At 48.8% G+C, this 15,735-nt stretch overlaps 1 protein-coding gene and 1 long non-coding RNA gene across 2 annotated transcripts; one reads left to right on the top strand and one right to left on the bottom strand.

The window, feature by feature from the left end:
* Window positions 1–999: 999 nt before the first annotated feature.
* Window positions 1,000–2,274, top strand: LOC109370926. Its single transcript, XR_002121487.2, has 2 exons — window positions 1,000–1,076; window positions 1,846–2,274. It is a non-coding gene; the product is annotated as an uncharacterized LOC109370926 (long non-coding RNA).
* A 1,460-nt stretch (window positions 2,275–3,734) lies between these two features.
* Window positions 3,735–12,875, bottom strand: HDAC1 (histone deacetylase 1). The gene is made up of 13 exons (XM_010723487.2): window positions 12,675–12,875; window positions 12,130–12,247; window positions 9,511–9,585; window positions 8,274–8,412; window positions 7,557–7,698; window positions 6,874–6,966; window positions 6,466–6,574; window positions 6,151–6,291; window positions 5,566–5,674; window positions 5,355–5,485; window positions 4,466–4,612; window positions 4,292–4,340; window positions 3,735–3,898 (listed from the first exon to the last, which is right to left on the bottom strand). Exons 1-13 carry the CDS (start codon window positions 12,858–12,860, stop codon window positions 3,871–3,873), a joined length of 1,467 nt encoding a protein of 488 aa, XP_010721789.2. The 5' UTR covers window positions 12,861–12,875; the 3' UTR covers window positions 3,735–3,870.
* Window positions 12,876–15,735: the final 2,860 nt, after the last annotated feature.

The raw sequence follows: 15,735 nt of genomic DNA on the forward strand, positions 1-15,735 counted from the left end.
GGCGGCTGAGCCCGCGGCGGCGGCGGAGCAGAAGGAGGAGTAGAGCCCCGCGCTCCCCTAGGACTAATTGTCCCTTCAGCCCTGTGACCCCGCGCACGGACTGCCGTTCCCGCACCGCCCAGCCGACGCAGAACTGACGGCGCTCCCTGAGCCCACCCCCCCGCCAGGACCTCCTCCCCACCCCCGGCACCGCTCGGAGCTGCCGAGCCCCGACAGCTGCAGCCCACATCCACCGCCCGTGGCCAGAACTGGAATTTACAGTCTGTAGGAGCCCGGAGCCCCACACCGCGGACTGCTCGGATCCTTTCTCTCCGTTTACATCCCCGGTTCTGCCTTCATTTAAAGTATTTTGCGCTTTTTATAGAAACCGAATGGTTTAAGAGCTAATCTGCTTAGGTTGGTTGTTGGTTGGGTGTTTTTTTTTTTTTTTTGTTTGTTTTTAATAGAGTCTTTAGTTTTGGCTTAAAAACCGTAATGCTTTGTAAGTCCGCTGTGTTTAATTCTGCTTCCATGGGGGAACTGCTGGGGCCGGGTGGAGGGAGGGCACTGCCCGCTGTATAATGTGAAGCGATGCTGTTTCCTCTGTAAATAATTTTTTTAATGGCCAAAACACACGATTTGCGATTTTCTAACTTCTGAAGGAAGAGGAAAAAAAAAAAGAAAAGGCTGTATGGGTTCTATTGTAACATTTGAAAGGAATAAATGGTGATCCCTTCACGGGTGAGCTCGAGTCCTTCTTGTCCCACACGGGGAGGGCAGCAGTTGCTTATGGAGCTCAGCAGCTGCTGCATTAATTGCCCTGCTCTCGCTAATTGACTCACAGCAGATGCAGAGCTGTGGCCACAAAGGATTTCCTCAGCACCGGACGCTGCCTCTGGGGGCTCGCGGCTCCGTGCTGCCATCGCGGGGCTGGATGGGCTCCGCTGGGGGCAGAGGGGCCCCTTCTCCTCAGGGCAACCCAGGCGGGCTGCTGGGAGGAATTCCGTGCCGTGAGTTCCGGTGAGCTGTTGCGGTGTGAGATCCCAAGCCGCGTCCGACGGTGAAGGAGTGACGTGCTGACATCACGTCTCCTCCCGGTAGGGCGCAGCGGGTGCTGCCAAGCTCGGTGCCGCGGAGCCGCGCTCTGCCCTGGGCGCTGCAGCCCAAAGGCAGCAGCTCCTCTGCTCGGCATCCAACGGCCCTGCTCCAAACCCTGCCGGCGGGGGTCGGGCTGGGGGCGGCCCGGGGGACGCGAGGAGCGGGGTTCGCTCAGAGCGCCCGGCAGGGAAGGGATCGCGGTGCTGAGCCGCGGCCTCGAGGTAGAGATAAGAGCCAAAATGTCTGCGCGCAGCGTCCTCCTACCGACAGCAGAAAGCTGCTCGCAGGGGGGACTCATCCCGGCGGTGGTGGAGGGAGGGATAAAAGCCGAGCGGGTGCCGTGCGGCGCTGCGCTTTGTCGGTCCTTGTCGCTGCTGGGCTCCGTGCGCGGGGCTGCAGGAGCCGCGGCCGTGCAGACGTGGCAGCCATTTTAAGGCAGCCCGGCAGGGAGAAGGAGCGCGGAGGTCGGAGCACCGAGCGCGATGGGACGCGGCTGCTCGCAGCAGGGCTGTAAGCGGGAGCCGCGGCTCCTGGGCAAGGAAGGGCTGCGGCGCTCGAAGCTTTTCCTCCTCTCCTCGCAGCAGGTTGGGCTCACGAACCTTTCCCCTGCGTTTCAGCACACGATGCAAAGTCACCCTGCTCGATTAATGATTTATTTTTTCTAACCAGCTGAACAACAGATTATAAAAACAAAACCAAAAACCCAAACGGGCTCATGCAGAAAAAACCACACAGCTCCTTTTCCTTAACCTATGATTCCCCCTCCAGTTTAACGCCGCCTTCGGAGCAGCGCTAACAGCACACAAAGCACTGCTGGGGAGAACCAAGCCATGGAACGGCCGGAGTGCTGGGAGCGAGCAAACAACGTGCAGGACTTCAGTGCGGGGGGTGGGGGGAGAGGTGAAGGCTGCGTTGTAAAATTCAGGGAAATAAAAAGGAAATTTGAATGAACACCTGGAGCTGCAGCAATCTTCTGCGTGCTGCATGGGCTCTGCACACCGCTTTGGGCTTCAGCGCTTCACCAGCACATCCACAGCCCTCCTGAGAGAAGGGAGCCTCCTCTTGCCCCACACTGTGACTTAAACCCGTGCTTCCCCTCGGCAGAAAGCAGTGCAAACTCAGACCAACCGTAGAAATGTATGTTTTATTACAAAGATTCTCAAAATTTAAAATAAAAGCATCTTTAAAAAACCACAATATATTTCCCCCCCCCCCTCCCCAAGACACAAAGATACACTGATCTCTCTCGCTTCACATACAAACACTGAAGAGCAGGAGTGAGATGTCACTCAGGTTCCAAGAGACTACAAAACTTACGGTGGAAAAGGGGGGAAAAAAAGCATTTAAAAAAATAAAACATTTTAAAAATAACCTGTGTTAAGTTAGCAGCATTATTAGAGTTGAAACCACCAGCAGCACTCCGTGGGAGGTACAGATCCTCTTATGGACAGAGGAATCCCCCTGAGAAAGGAGAGCAGCGAGTCAGAACTGCCTGCAAAACTTCTGCAAAGTTGGAGCTCAGCGAAGCATTTCATGGAACGCTCATCTCACGCTCAGCTGTACAAAGCAAGGTGTGAGAAAGGCCAGCTCTGAGCACAAAAGACCTTTGGGTGTGAGATAACGTGTGGGAGTAGGAAGAGGAGTAGTTATAAAAGTGTACAGAGCCCCATCTGCTGTTTCCTTGTACAGATAACAGCTCAGACTGCTGATAAAAAGGTTCTCCGCATTTACTGGCCTTGAGAGCAAAGAGAGGAGAGGTTCCTTGAAAACGTGTCTACTTCAGAGTTTCTGTGAGTGACACACGAGGAGCAGAGGCATCAGCTGGGCTCTGTCTGTCCTGTTCTGCTGTGGTTTCAGCTAGGTCACAGATCAGTACTGAGAAGCAATTACAGCACACGTAGCTGAGGGCAGAAAGAGTGAAGCAGGCAGCCAGATGGGCAGAAACTCACCTCCCCCTGCACAGAGGGGCACAGCTATAGGAAACAAGTGTATAAAGATTCCATCCCTTCTCCTATTCGCAAAGCACAGCGCTGCCACGCTAACGAGGTCTGCCATCCCCTGGAAAACGTTCACCACCACGCCAGGGTGATTTTCACTTTGCATTTTCCAGATCTATACCTGCAGGGCTCTTGGGCAGATTCTCTCAAGCCATTTTCTGATCCGCTTGTAAGCTGCTTCATCTCTTTCCACAAGTTTGCTGCAGGGAGGTAGCCAACTCTGTTCAAGAACTGCACTATTTGACCCTGAGAAGCGGCACCAGCTTGCAGTTACTTGCCATGGTGGAATCAGACTGAAGACCAAAGGAACACTCAGTCTCTCACAGGCTTAATTTGGGAATTCGTATCTCCCACAAAAAAAAATAAAATGAAATAAAAGAGAAAGGAAAAGAAGAAGAAAAAAAAGTTTCATGGCCATCTTTCCACCTAACCTGAAATGCAGATACTACTTCTACTTAAATTATTCATTTTCAAGGGTGGTTACTTCAGAGGAGAGCAAAGAAAGGAAGTGATTCTTTTTTAAAGACACACTAAGGAGGCAGTGGAAGGCAAAGAGTGAAACTTCCCAGTCACCAATCCTGGGCAGTGCGGGTCTCTCTACTCTGCAGAGTCCTCCCTGTCTGCTCCCAGCAGAGTGCAGCAAGGAATAATTTACAGTCCTCAAGTCATTTATATATTTATATAGAAATATATACAGAAACATATATAAAATATAAATCCTGTGGAATGGGAGGCAACCAGAGAAGCTAACCTACGATAACTATGCACTGACAGGTACTGTCCAGCTGCAGCCATCTTAGGTGGATTTTGTCTCTTCCTTCACCCTGTGGAAGGAAGCAGTGGAAAATTCGGTTTAAACAAGAAACTGAGGCTGCACTACAAGCTAGAGCTGTGGCCATAAAAGCGCCACTGAGATGCTCCACCCTAACAACACTTAACGTGCTCTGATGTCAATCTCCCTTTAAAACCAGTGACATGTTACAGAATGCATAGTATTTTTTAGCCCTATTCTTTGGAGGCTCTCAGAGCTTTATCAGGTGTGCTGTCCCTCCCACGCTGACTTCCCCCTGCTCAGAGCCCATGACAAGGCATCCAAACCACCACGTCTCTACTCCAACCCCAGAAGCTGTGCAACATCCCATCAGGGGCATGGGGAAATGCACAGGGAAATACAAACTCAGGCAGTTAACTGCCAAGCCAAGAGACAGTGGGCTCACCCCTTGGGTTCGGCTTTCTCCTCTTTTGCTTTTTCTTCTTCTTTCTCGTCTAAGAAAAAAAAATTAAATTAAATTAAAAAAAGGCATGGAAGGGCAGTAGGAAATGCAGGCAATCAGCATCAGGCAATGCTCTACAGAGCCAGGAGGGCTCCCAGCCATAGCTCTCGTGCTTACCCTTCTTCTCCTCCTCCTCTTTTTCCTCTTCTGTTTTCGCACGCTTGGCCTTCTTAAAGTTAGCAACATTTTTGCGCCCTCCTTCCCCTTCATCTTCAGAGTCAGAGAATTCCTCATCGCAGGATATTCTCTTATCAGAATTGCGGACTGAGAGTGAAGGGGAGAAGAGGTCAGAAGATACTGCACACCAATGCTTGGAGATGTACCCTCTGTGTACACCCACACACACGGCAAGGAACCAATAAACCGACACAGCTCACAGTGAGATCGCAATAAAAACACTTCATCTACCTGCCGTGTCTTTTAACTGACTGCTCCTGACTGCTTATGCTTAATCTGAGCTCACGTGTGGGACGTGGATTAGGCGCAGTGTGATGTTTAGACTTGACAGCATGAGCAGGTTAACACACCTCGAACTGAGAAAATCTGACTGCCAGACCTGAAGGCCATCGGCCAATCTGGGTAACGAGCAGCATTTTCAGAGGCAGGCAACGTCTGGGACAACCTGATAGCCTCCCAGAAAGTAATCTGTCACAGCACCTGTGCCACAGGAACTGTTTAAATCCTCACATGAATGCCTGTGTTCTTCCTTTATGGAAACTGTCTGGCAAAAATGCTCCCAGGGAGAACAACTCCACCAGTCCTGCAGCTCGGCATCACTGCTTTATCTTACAAAACCCATCAGAACAACGGGCATAGATTCAAACTGAAGAACCCCTAAACTGAGGTCAATCTAAGTCATATACCCTTCTCTCTTTAATAAGGTACTTCAGTTTAGTGCCTTCATGCTTCTCCAGCAATCTGATCCCGCTCAGCTTTGGCACCCACAGGCTCTGCACAGCACACTTCCCAGCAGTGCAATGCAGCCACGCCAGAGACAAGCACGTACTTGAAATGCGCTTCTCAGGATCTTCTTCCTCTTCATCTCCACTGTCTTCCTGAACAGCATCCTCAGGAATTGGCTGCATCTGGACGCCAGGGGCATGAGGCAGCATGCGCAGATTCTCAAAGAGACGCTGCCTAGAGCCAGCCAGGAAAAGAATACGTTTGTATTTAACCAGCAAAAGGTGCCAGCCTGGTGGAGAAGGGCAAACACTTACTTGATCTTCTCGAGATACTCGTTGGTATTCTGGTTAGTCATGTTTGAGGGACTGATGTGCAGCTTAAAGTCTGGTCCGAAGTACTCAAAATAGTCATTATATGGGAGTTCTGCAGACAAGTTAAAATAGAACAAAAATCAAATCACCTCTGGACCAGTAATGAAATGCCTCATATACAGCTGATTTCAGTGCTCAGTAAGAGCGCAGCTGCGTTTTCCTATGGACAGGAGCTGAGCATTTCATAGCCCAAACTCAGATCAAAACAGACGGCTTAGCAACAGGGCAGTCTAAGCTTACTTGGCAGTTAAACGCTATCAGTGTGCACAAAAGTTTGCAGTAGAAGGTCGTCTCGTCTCAGCACAACAGCAAGACTGCTGGGTATCTCCTGATGGAGGGGAAAACTACAGGGCTATAACAAACAAGAGCAACTACTGCAAACCATGGGCTCAAAAAGCTCTTCCACAATAGCAGTCAAAAGCTAATGAAACATCTTATGGTTCCTGACTCTCACACTACCTCCCTAAGCTCTGTCACTAGGTAGTCACTGTCCCTTATCCTGCCTCAAAGGCTCTAGGGGAAAATTACCATTTGGGATCTCAGTGTCCAAAGCCACAGCAGTCTCGTAGGTCCAGCATCTGGCCACGTTGCGGATCGTGTAGCCACCTCCTCCCAGCATCAGCATGGGCAAATTAAAACTTTTGACAAACTCCACACACTTGGCATGACCTGCAGCAAGGCAGAGGGGAAAAAGGTGAGAGCCCCATGGAACAGACATATTTTTCAGTGAAAAGTAATAAGATGATTTATGCCAATTTAACACAGGCACTGTGCTGAACAGTTCTGGCTACTTGGCATCACAGACCCAGCCTCACTACTTTGATGGAAACACGGTATTCTTACCTTTGATGGTCAGATTAAAACAACCCAGCCTGTCTCCGGACAGAGAATCTGACCCACACTGCAGGACAACTGCACTAGGCTGGAATGTCTCCATCACTTTAGATATCACCTAAACAAGAAAGTCGTTGTTACACTTTCTCCACAGGACAGTGTCACAGCAACACAGTAATGTCCAGCAAGTGACATGAAGACATCCCTAGTGTTCCCACAGCTGCTGATTCTCATATACTGGTGACACTGGGGCTCTTACCAAGAAAAACTTACTGATGACAGGCTGCAATTGTTAGGGAGGAACACAGCCACTGAGGAATCTTACAACAGCAGTCTGAGTCTCCCTAAAGAATGGCTCCACGAGCCACCCAGTGACAAAGCATGATGCACAAAGAATCGCTCAGCAAAGACACTTACCGGCTTGAATATTGCCTCATAGGACTCATCATCAATCCCATCCCGGAGGGGATAGTTGACAGCATAGTACTTGCCTTTGCCTGCACCAATGTCCTGTTAGAGGGAAAGACAGGACAGAGCACAAGGTCACCACAACACACAAACTGCACTGCAAACTATGAATGGAAGTCCAGGAGTCTATTGGTGTAATCTGAATGTAAGCAGAAGCTCTCATGGTTGGTACTGTCATGGTGTAAGAAGGCAAGAGCCAGCTGAGCCCAACAGCGATGTGTTTGGCAGAAGTGGAAGCATTTGGACCTCTGCTCAGGGAAGAAGAACCCACTACCATCACTGTTGGAAATGTCAACAAGATGCACCAACACATACTAAAGCAATCCTGATAAACTTTCACCAAAAAGCCTGTGTACACTGGAAGTAGCTGAAGTGACCGAGATGCCACCAGAAGGCTGCTAAATAACTGATATCTAAGCCTTGATTTTATTACACAGATCTACTACTGCACAGGCCAAGTTCATAGGAACCATGCATCCTCTCTAAGAGCCAAGCCAGCTGCCACATACATATACTTTCACCCTCTCTAAAAGGATGCTACAGAGCGGTGGATTTAGCTCAATTAATGTGAAAGCAAATAGAAGAAAGTGATCACATTTCAAAGAAATTTTCTGCTAAGGTTTCACTCTCACCCGCAGGTCCCCTGTTCCTGGGAAGTACTCTCCATACTTATGAAAGGACACGGTCATCACACGGTCTGTGGTATAGAAGGCTTCCTCCACACCATCTCCATGGTGAATATCAATGTCGATATACAGGACCCTCTGGTGATACCTAGGATCAGAAAGGAGTCAAAATGCTGCATTTCTTCAGAGCGTGCCCAGAGCAAATGGGAAGTGGGCAAAGAACCGTGCAGAGATTCCCAGGCTGCACAGCTCCCAGCAGTTGTCTTTCTGGTGCAAAAGAAGTGTGGAGAATGGACCCGTGTTTTGCTCAGCAGTGGAACAGAATCCCTGAGCCACAAAGTGGCTTTTACTGCTGCAGCTGATCTCTGAAGGCAGACTTGACTCAGTTTATTCAGATCCAGCCAATGGACTCTACATTTTTATGTCCAAGCCTCCCACTGAGGTCTGCCTTGAGCCAACAGCCACCAGGGTGAGCAGCAGACAGACACATCTTACAGCTGTGCACCCTTCTCTTGGGGGAGGAGAAGGGCCTAAGAGCAACTACAAAATGCTCCAAGCCTTCTGCTTCCTGCACAGCGTCATGGTTAGGCACACCCCTTCTGCACAGAGGGTACTACAACCCAAAAATATGGCTGATTAAGACCTCCCTGGAAAATTCAGCTAAAAAAAAGCAACAATAACAGCAGACTGGGAAGTGACGAAGACTCAGAGGACTGCACCTACTTTAAGAGCTCCAAGATAGCCAGGACAATGTCGTTGACATAACAGAAGCCAGAAGCCTCCGACTTTTTAGCGTGGTGGAGGCCTCCTGCCCAATTCACAGCAATATCTGTCTGCTGCTTGTTCAGCTTCACAGCGCTGGCTGTTGGGAGAAGAATCACAAAATGTTAGCACGAGGGCAAAGGACCAATGGCAGAGCCTCGGGGTGAAGCACAGGTCTCCTGTCATCACATCACTGTTTGTGCTTTTGGGCACAAGCCCAAGTCCGAGGATTTAAACACTGGATGTCTCAACAAACAAACAAAGGAAAGGGAAGAGAAAAGCAGCCTCTATTTCGCATGCACACACTTTTGACTGCTTCCCCCACTCGCCTCAGAGCACGAAATCTGCACAAACAAGTGCACTGCTCTGTAGCCCGGGTCACACCTGAAGACAGCCTAGAATTCCCAGCGTGCCAAACAACGGAACTTTGAGGAAAGGTTTTACCCAATATATATTTAGGTCAGTCACTGAACATGCATTCAGACAAAGAACATCCTCTTCCCCTGCCTCCTCCATAAACCTTCTGCAATTTTGCAAGTCTCCAAGGATTAAAACAAGTGATACATTCTGGGGACGTACAATCTTGGGGTCACAAAGCACAGCTATTTCAAGAAACAACGTAAGAATGCTGCAGTCAGCACTCGTAGGTACTGCTGAGCTCTGTGACAGGAAATGGAGATTTCTAGATGTCACTGTGGGAGTAGTGGCCACAAAGCTCTACTGTAGATGCACAGTAACACGGTCCTGCACTACCACCACTTCTTGCAACAAAGTACTTTAAATGTCCCAGCTCTTGCCTCAGGGCCAGAGACAACTGGCTTTCTGTTAAAAAGAAAGAAAAAGTAACCTTTTTTGCTTTTTAGTTTGCACCTACACAAAGCAACATTTTTTACATCTTTTTTTTCTGTGCAGCTCACATCATTTTTTTAATTATTACTGGTAAAACTCCACTGCTGCTGGGGTCTGTCTGTCACCTACACGGGGTCATCGAAGTAGCTCAGAGCAATAAAGATTTGCTTAACAAACAGAGAGGGATCTGTCAATATGCAAGGCTGGAATTCCACGGGGAAGAAATCTTAACCTAAGGAAGTCAGAAATAGGTTCACAGGGCTCCCCCACCTACAATAAACCACTTTCTCAGGCAGAACAACTTTATAAACATCTGCTTAGGAGAAGACCATAGGACAGCTGAGCTTACCAACTGAGCCTCCAGCAGAGAGCTGACAGAACTCAAACAGCCCATCGAACACAGGGCAGTCCTCCCCGACGTTAACTTGAAAAGAATACATAAGAATTAGTAAGACCAAGTCACAAAGAAATGGTAAAGCTTAAAAAAAAAAAACAAAAAACCAACCAGAGAAGCACTTTAATTAACTGAAAAATTACCACACACAAATGACAAATGACAGAACACGAAGGCAGTCACACCAGCACTGCTGCTGCCATGGGAAGGATGCTCCCAGCACAGCTGGTGCCAGGAGCTGCAGGACAGGCACGCCACCTACTGGGTCCTGGCTCAGAGGGAGGCTCCTTTCCAGTCACCTCAGAAAGGAGCGTGCAGGGAGAGCTGCTACCCCTGAGAGCAGCACAGGCCCTAACAGTTGGCAGGTTTGCTGTGCTTGGCTCTATTGGCAGCTGGTGCTGCTCAGCAGGGCCACGCACACGCTGTGCAGGAAGGAGGCAGCACCCCTCGCCATTAAACACACAGCAGGCTTGTGTTAAATCTGCATTTTACAACGTTTGCTTTTAGAAGCAAAAAGAAAATCTGTATTTTTGTACCAACATCTGGAAAGTGTTCATTTTGGGGGGTTTTCGGCTGTTGGTTTTTTTTTTTTTCCCCCCCTGTGTTTAACAAACACCACAGATCTTGCAGCATGAGACACTCAGCAGCACACAGCCTTCACAAGGAGTGGGATAACAGAACTCTCAGTGTAGGACAGAGGTTTCTGAAAGGGACAATGCCCAGCAAGAGTCCCAGAAGGAAGTAATTGCTCCCAGATTCTGATGGTTGCAGCAGGGCGTAGGAAACTGCAAACGTTGAATAACTACTCTAAGAAGATTTCCAAGTTAAGTGAGGAGAATCGAAGTCATCAATTTCCGCACACTTTCCATTACAACAAACTGAACTTCTTGCCCTTTAGGTTACAGAATGGTTTTTCCAAGCCCTCCTGCAGGACTCAGCAAAGTGATGTAAGAAAACGGTTCAGTACCTTTACTGCCCCTCAGAAGTTTGCGGGCAGCACTGACTGTATTTGAGGGCTTCCCTCTGCTATCCTGGCAAAAACAGGAAGAGCTGCTGCATAAATATAAGCCAGTTGAGCTGCTTCTCACCAGGAGGCTGAAAGCAGCCGGGACTACTAGAGAGCATTGTTAATAACTGGGGTCAACCACTTGGCTACGGGCATGAAGCTCAGGTGCAAGACGAGAGGCACGGATGCTCCCACCTCCTGACAGCAGGTAGGGGAGGAGCTTTGGAAGCATCCTTGTGGAAATCACAGCCCCATCCTTTCCTCAAAAGGAAAGGTAAAGCACCAAGCAGGCCACAGAGACCTGCCACCGTGTCCAGGAGTGCTGACCTTGTCTCCTTCACCGCTCATCTCTGCTCTGAGCCTCTCGTGCCAGTTTTTCAGCCAGGCAGAAGCTTGTTCTTTGCAAGAAAACAAAGGCAGGGGCTTATTTTCCCTGCTGAATAAAAGATCTGCCCTCTGTGTGTTTAAGATTAATTTTCATACTTTGCCTCCTTCAGTTAAAAATAGTTCTGTGGAAATACAGTAGAGAAAACGTTGCCTACCAGAGAGCAGAGTGGGTGTTCATGAGCCGTATCAGCTTCAGGGGTAAACAGTTCAGCTTGTGTAAATATATACTTTGGTATATTAAGTCAAATTATTTACTGTAGGAGGTCTTTCAATGTATATTACTCGTGTACCATACTATTCATTCCTATTATGTGCTTGTGCCTAAACATCTGTCCCTTTCAGCTAATACCACATTTTCAAGTCCCCTCACTTCAGGCTCAAGACTCGTATTTCTTTTAATTTGGAAATCACATTTGACATGAATGAATCCTGTGGGCTTTTGTCTTTTTTTCTGCTCTCAAGGAAAGCAGTGTACATGATCAAAATAATGTTTAAAAGAACCTTGAGCCTTCCCCCTCGATTTGCCTTTATGACCTGACACAAAACATCACCTCAGAGTTTAAGACAGACCAAAAAAAAAAGGTTTCTGCAGCATTAAAGCTGCCAAGAGATCCTCAGCACTTCCACGGACTGCAGAGGTTAGAGGAATAGATATCTCACAAAAAAAGAAGAAAGAACATTCTAACACAAAGCACAGGCACCATCATGCATCTCAAACTCCCCCCCTTCCAAGCAATTGTAGCTCTGAAAATCCTTCAGAGTTCCTGATGATTTTGATGAGCCTCTTTTTAAAAATAAAATCTAAATTTAAAAACACACCACCTTGTCCCATCCTGATACCTTCAGTTATAAGATAAGCAATTACAGCAAATACATGCAGCTCATAAAAGGAGCAGTTCAATCACCTCCAGGCCAGGAAGATAATTCAGGAGAGTTTCCACTAAAGCACAAGATCAGAGAAGACCATCGGGTCAAACGGTTCTCCTCAGCTCATGTGCCACCCTGCCTTGAGAGGGACTCGTTTTCAAATCCTTGATTTAACAGATAAACAGAACACAAAGTCTGGAGAAATGCAGGTCCTGAGGGCTTCTCCTGCTCTTTTCATCCTGAGCTCCTAAAGCTCACCCAGGATCCCCAGAAGCACAACACTTAGCGCCGACAGCCCCACGCACACAGCTTACATCTCTGCATCTGCTTGCTGTACTCAGACATGTTGTCTGGGCGGATGGATCTCAGGAATTTGATGTAGTCGTCGCTGTGGTACTTGGTCATCTCCTCCGCGTTCGCCTTGTGAGGGCGCTGCAAGGACACAGGGTTTGGTTGGAATGCTGCCCTCCCCAAATCCCATTTCCAGTCTCAGATTTACTCCCAGAAACAGCAAAAATAATAAAATAAATCAATGAAGTAGCAGCACTAGACAAGAGAAACTTATTTTCAAAGGCAAAAAAGCCATTACTGCAGACTGGGACATACTACGTATCTAGGCAAAGAAAATATTTAAGCTACAGAGAGAAAACCAATTTTCCAGACTCCAAAGCTTATCTGAAGCAAAGAACATCTCGCTGCAAGAAATCAGAATGCAGCAGAAATATGTCAACACAACCATTTAATCCTTTTTACTTTCCTCTTTGGCTTGTCGACAGAGAACTTACGAGCTTGAAGCACCAAAATTACAACTGACAGTGCACTAAGATCCTGCATGCACACTTCTCCTCATCACACTTACATATATCTCCATCTTCCTGTAAAGGCCGTAGTTCAGCAGTAGGTTGTGGGTCATCCGGATCCTGTGGGGCTTCATGGGGTGTCCCTGGCCATAATAATAGTTTCCAACATCACCTGGGGACAGAAAGGATTTTGTTACAGCAGGGAAAAACATGAACTGCTTCAAATGCAACCACTCAAACCACATCTGTCACGTTGTGTGCCCATCAGCAGCCCATCTGTTCACAGGGGGACGGGTCTGCACATCATCTGCACCATCAGAAAGCTTTATCCCAGTCCGACTTATGGACAAGGGGGTATGGCCAAGCGTGGAGGATTTCCGTGGCAGATCTGGGGAAGGCAGCCCAGCTAAACACTGAGCAGCTGACAACGCGGTGAAGCTGGAGCAGCTCCAGCCTTCCTGGCAGGAGGAGGTTGGGCACCACGTCTGCTGGTCCTCACTTAGCAAAGGACAGCTCTCTAATGTCCTTCCCCGGGTTCAGCCCCACGATGGGACCTCACACTCACAGAGCTTCCCTGAGAAATTCAGAGCTCTCTGAGCAGAAACCTGCAAGCCAGGAGGCACACGAGTTTAATCCCAGCTCAGACAGTGACTCATCAGCCAGCACACGTAGCCACTTTGCCTCAGTTTACTACTGTTTACCCGGCAGACATGAGACTCACAGCTGCTAATTCTGTCAATAAGCAAATCGCAGCACAGCTTTACGGCTCCAGTTATTCTCATCCCTTACTGTTGCCTGAAATCCTTTGGAAATCCTTCATTCTATGGCACCAGGTTAATTTTCAGGAAGTCAGCACCTTGCAATTACATCCCACAGGTCAGCTCCCCACGCAGATATTCTTCCATCCAGTGAAAGCTGAACTGCTGTATCTCCCACTGGTTTTTCCCTCCTCTCCCAGGGCACAAATTTCCGTGGTGTTTTCCATAGAATTTAACTTTCAGATTTCTGTCCCCTGCCTGATGGGGCAATGAGAAGCTCTGCTAAAAGCAGGGAATGCACAGAGCCACACGCAGCAGCAACGCTGCACAAGCCTCATTTTCTTAAGAAATCAAACTAAGTCATTCACATAGTTTTACAGCTCCCCATCAGTTTAGGAAGCAAGAGACCCAACCCGGTCTGGCCGGTGACTCAGCTGGGAGCATTAATATTTCATCACCAATCTTAACATACAGGAGAAACTGCTACTTCCTCACAGCACACAGCTGTAATGCCTCCTCCAGTGGGCACGAGCCTCCTTCCATTTAAAGATGCAAACCCCACGCCCAAACCATCCTGCTGCCGGAATGTGCCTGTGTGATGCCACAGTGAAAGTAGGTGGGTTTTGCCTGCACCAAAACCAGGACATGTTAAGCTCTGGGAAATTACTAGGGATGCTCAAAACCCCATCTAGGAAATACAAACACAAAACTACACAAAGCTTTGAAAAATTATTGCCTCTCTTCTTTACCTCGGGCTGTCAGCGAGACCCCAGACGTGTCTCACCACAAGCCCTGCTGCTCAGCAGAGGGCTCAGGCGTGCTAATGGGTGCTTGTGAAGTGTGAGAATTCGGCAGAGACCTCTTCCTGTCTGCTGGGGTTAAGTAAAGCCCCATATTGGAGCTAACAAAAGAGAATTTCCCATTTTCAGTTCAAACCCTTGCACACAACCCCAGCACACCTCAGCATGTCCATGAACGACCCGTGCCATACAAGATTTCTTTTTCCCCAACCTCTCCACCCTATCCAGACCCTCTCCCACAGCTCAGGCAGTGACCTCCACCGCAGTTTCCTTCTTCTGAAATTTATGTCAGGACCTCCCTTCAGGAACCACTGCACCAGACTGCTCTGCTTTCACCTCTCTGTGTGACAAAGACCCTAACAAACCACCCACCCACAACTGCACATTATGCCTTCCGTGACAAATAAAGCACACTTCCCACTTCCCCCCTGTGAATGTTTGCCAGCCCCTCATAAAAGAGCAGTGGAAACAAGGCACTAAAACCTCACCACATGGGTGAGGGCAGCTACAGACAAGGGGGAATGACACTAACTTCATTTTGTTACCATGCAATAAAGACCGGAAGGATATCACTCTGCTTAGCGTTCACAGCAAGACAACCACTTATTTTGTGTTCAAAACATCATCTCATGCCTTGAAGGATGTTAGCTTGTTCACAAACTGGAAAGTATCCTTGTGAACATGGAAGATTCTAAGGAGGGAGAAGTTTGGACATTGAGAGTTCTTCCACACGCGGGTTGCTTGCGCACATACAGCACTTTGCCACTTCCTGCAAGCCCTCTGTGTGCTTAAACCAGGCCTGAGTGAGCCCAGGGCTCCAGCACCCCACTGCACTTTGAGATGATGGGTGTTCCAGAGGAGACTGTGCTGAATTCAGGCAGTTCTGCTGCTCTGATCCCCTCTTCCTCACCCTGCCTGCCTGAAGACACAGGGCCAGCACCACAGGATGCAATCCTACTGCTCATGTTTGCTTCTCAGAAGAAATGAGAGCCCTCACTATCTGCCCAACGCAGAAAGCAGTTTAGAAGAGCTCACTTTATTGCTTGAGCATGGAATACATCCACTTGCCAGGGGAAGAAAAAAAAAAAACAGCAATAAAGTTTTTATTTGACTTCATAGACTAAAAACCCAACAAAATAGAGAACTGCACAATACCTTTTGCACAAAGCAATCCCAGAGCCTAACAAAAAGCCGTCCATCACTGAGGTCACCCTCCAAAGGGGAGGGGGCTGTGAACGCACCCAGGGGGATGAGCTGTGCTTTCTGCCACGGTGCCAGTGGGGAAAGCGCCCGAGGCAGCTGGCTGTAACGCCCGGCTCCTCCCCCACCCCAGAGGGAAGATTAAAAAGCCAGAAAGCAGAGCTCAGCGTCCCGAAGGGCAGAGAACAGCAAAGGCGGCCCCCAGCAAGGCCACACCAGCGCTGTGCCCCAGTGCCCCCCGTCCCGTTCCGCGCTCCACGGGGACACCGCTGATCCCAGCGGGAGCTCCAGCAGAGCCCCTTCCTCCCCTCGCAGCCCCTCCCCCCTCCAAACCTCTCACAGCCGCCCTGCTCCTTTCCCAG

The sequence above is a fragment of the Meleagris gallopavo genome, chromosome 25 (genome assembly GCF_000146605.3).
Source record: "Meleagris gallopavo isolate NT-WF06-2002-E0010 breed Aviagen turkey brand Nicholas breeding stock chromosome 25, Turkey_5.1, whole genome shotgun sequence".
Lineage (NCBI taxonomy): Eukaryota > Metazoa > Chordata > Aves > Galliformes > Phasianidae > Meleagris > Meleagris gallopavo.

Excerpts from the sequence above, each read along its gene's own strand:
- HDAC1 (XM_010723487.2), bottom strand. The coding sequence starts at position 12,860 with ATGTGGTTTGAGTGGTTGCATTTGAAGCAGTTCATGTTTTTCCCTGCT. Across the intron at positions 12,248-12,674 it reads ACAGGAAGATGGAGATATAT|CGCCCTCACAAGGCGAACGC; the intron begins GTAAGTGTGATG and ends GTGTCCTTGCAG. Across the intron at positions 6,575-6,873 it reads ATGAGGCAATATTCAAGCCG|GTGATATCTAAAGTGATGGA; the intron begins GTAAGTGTCTTT and ends TTTCTTGTTTAG.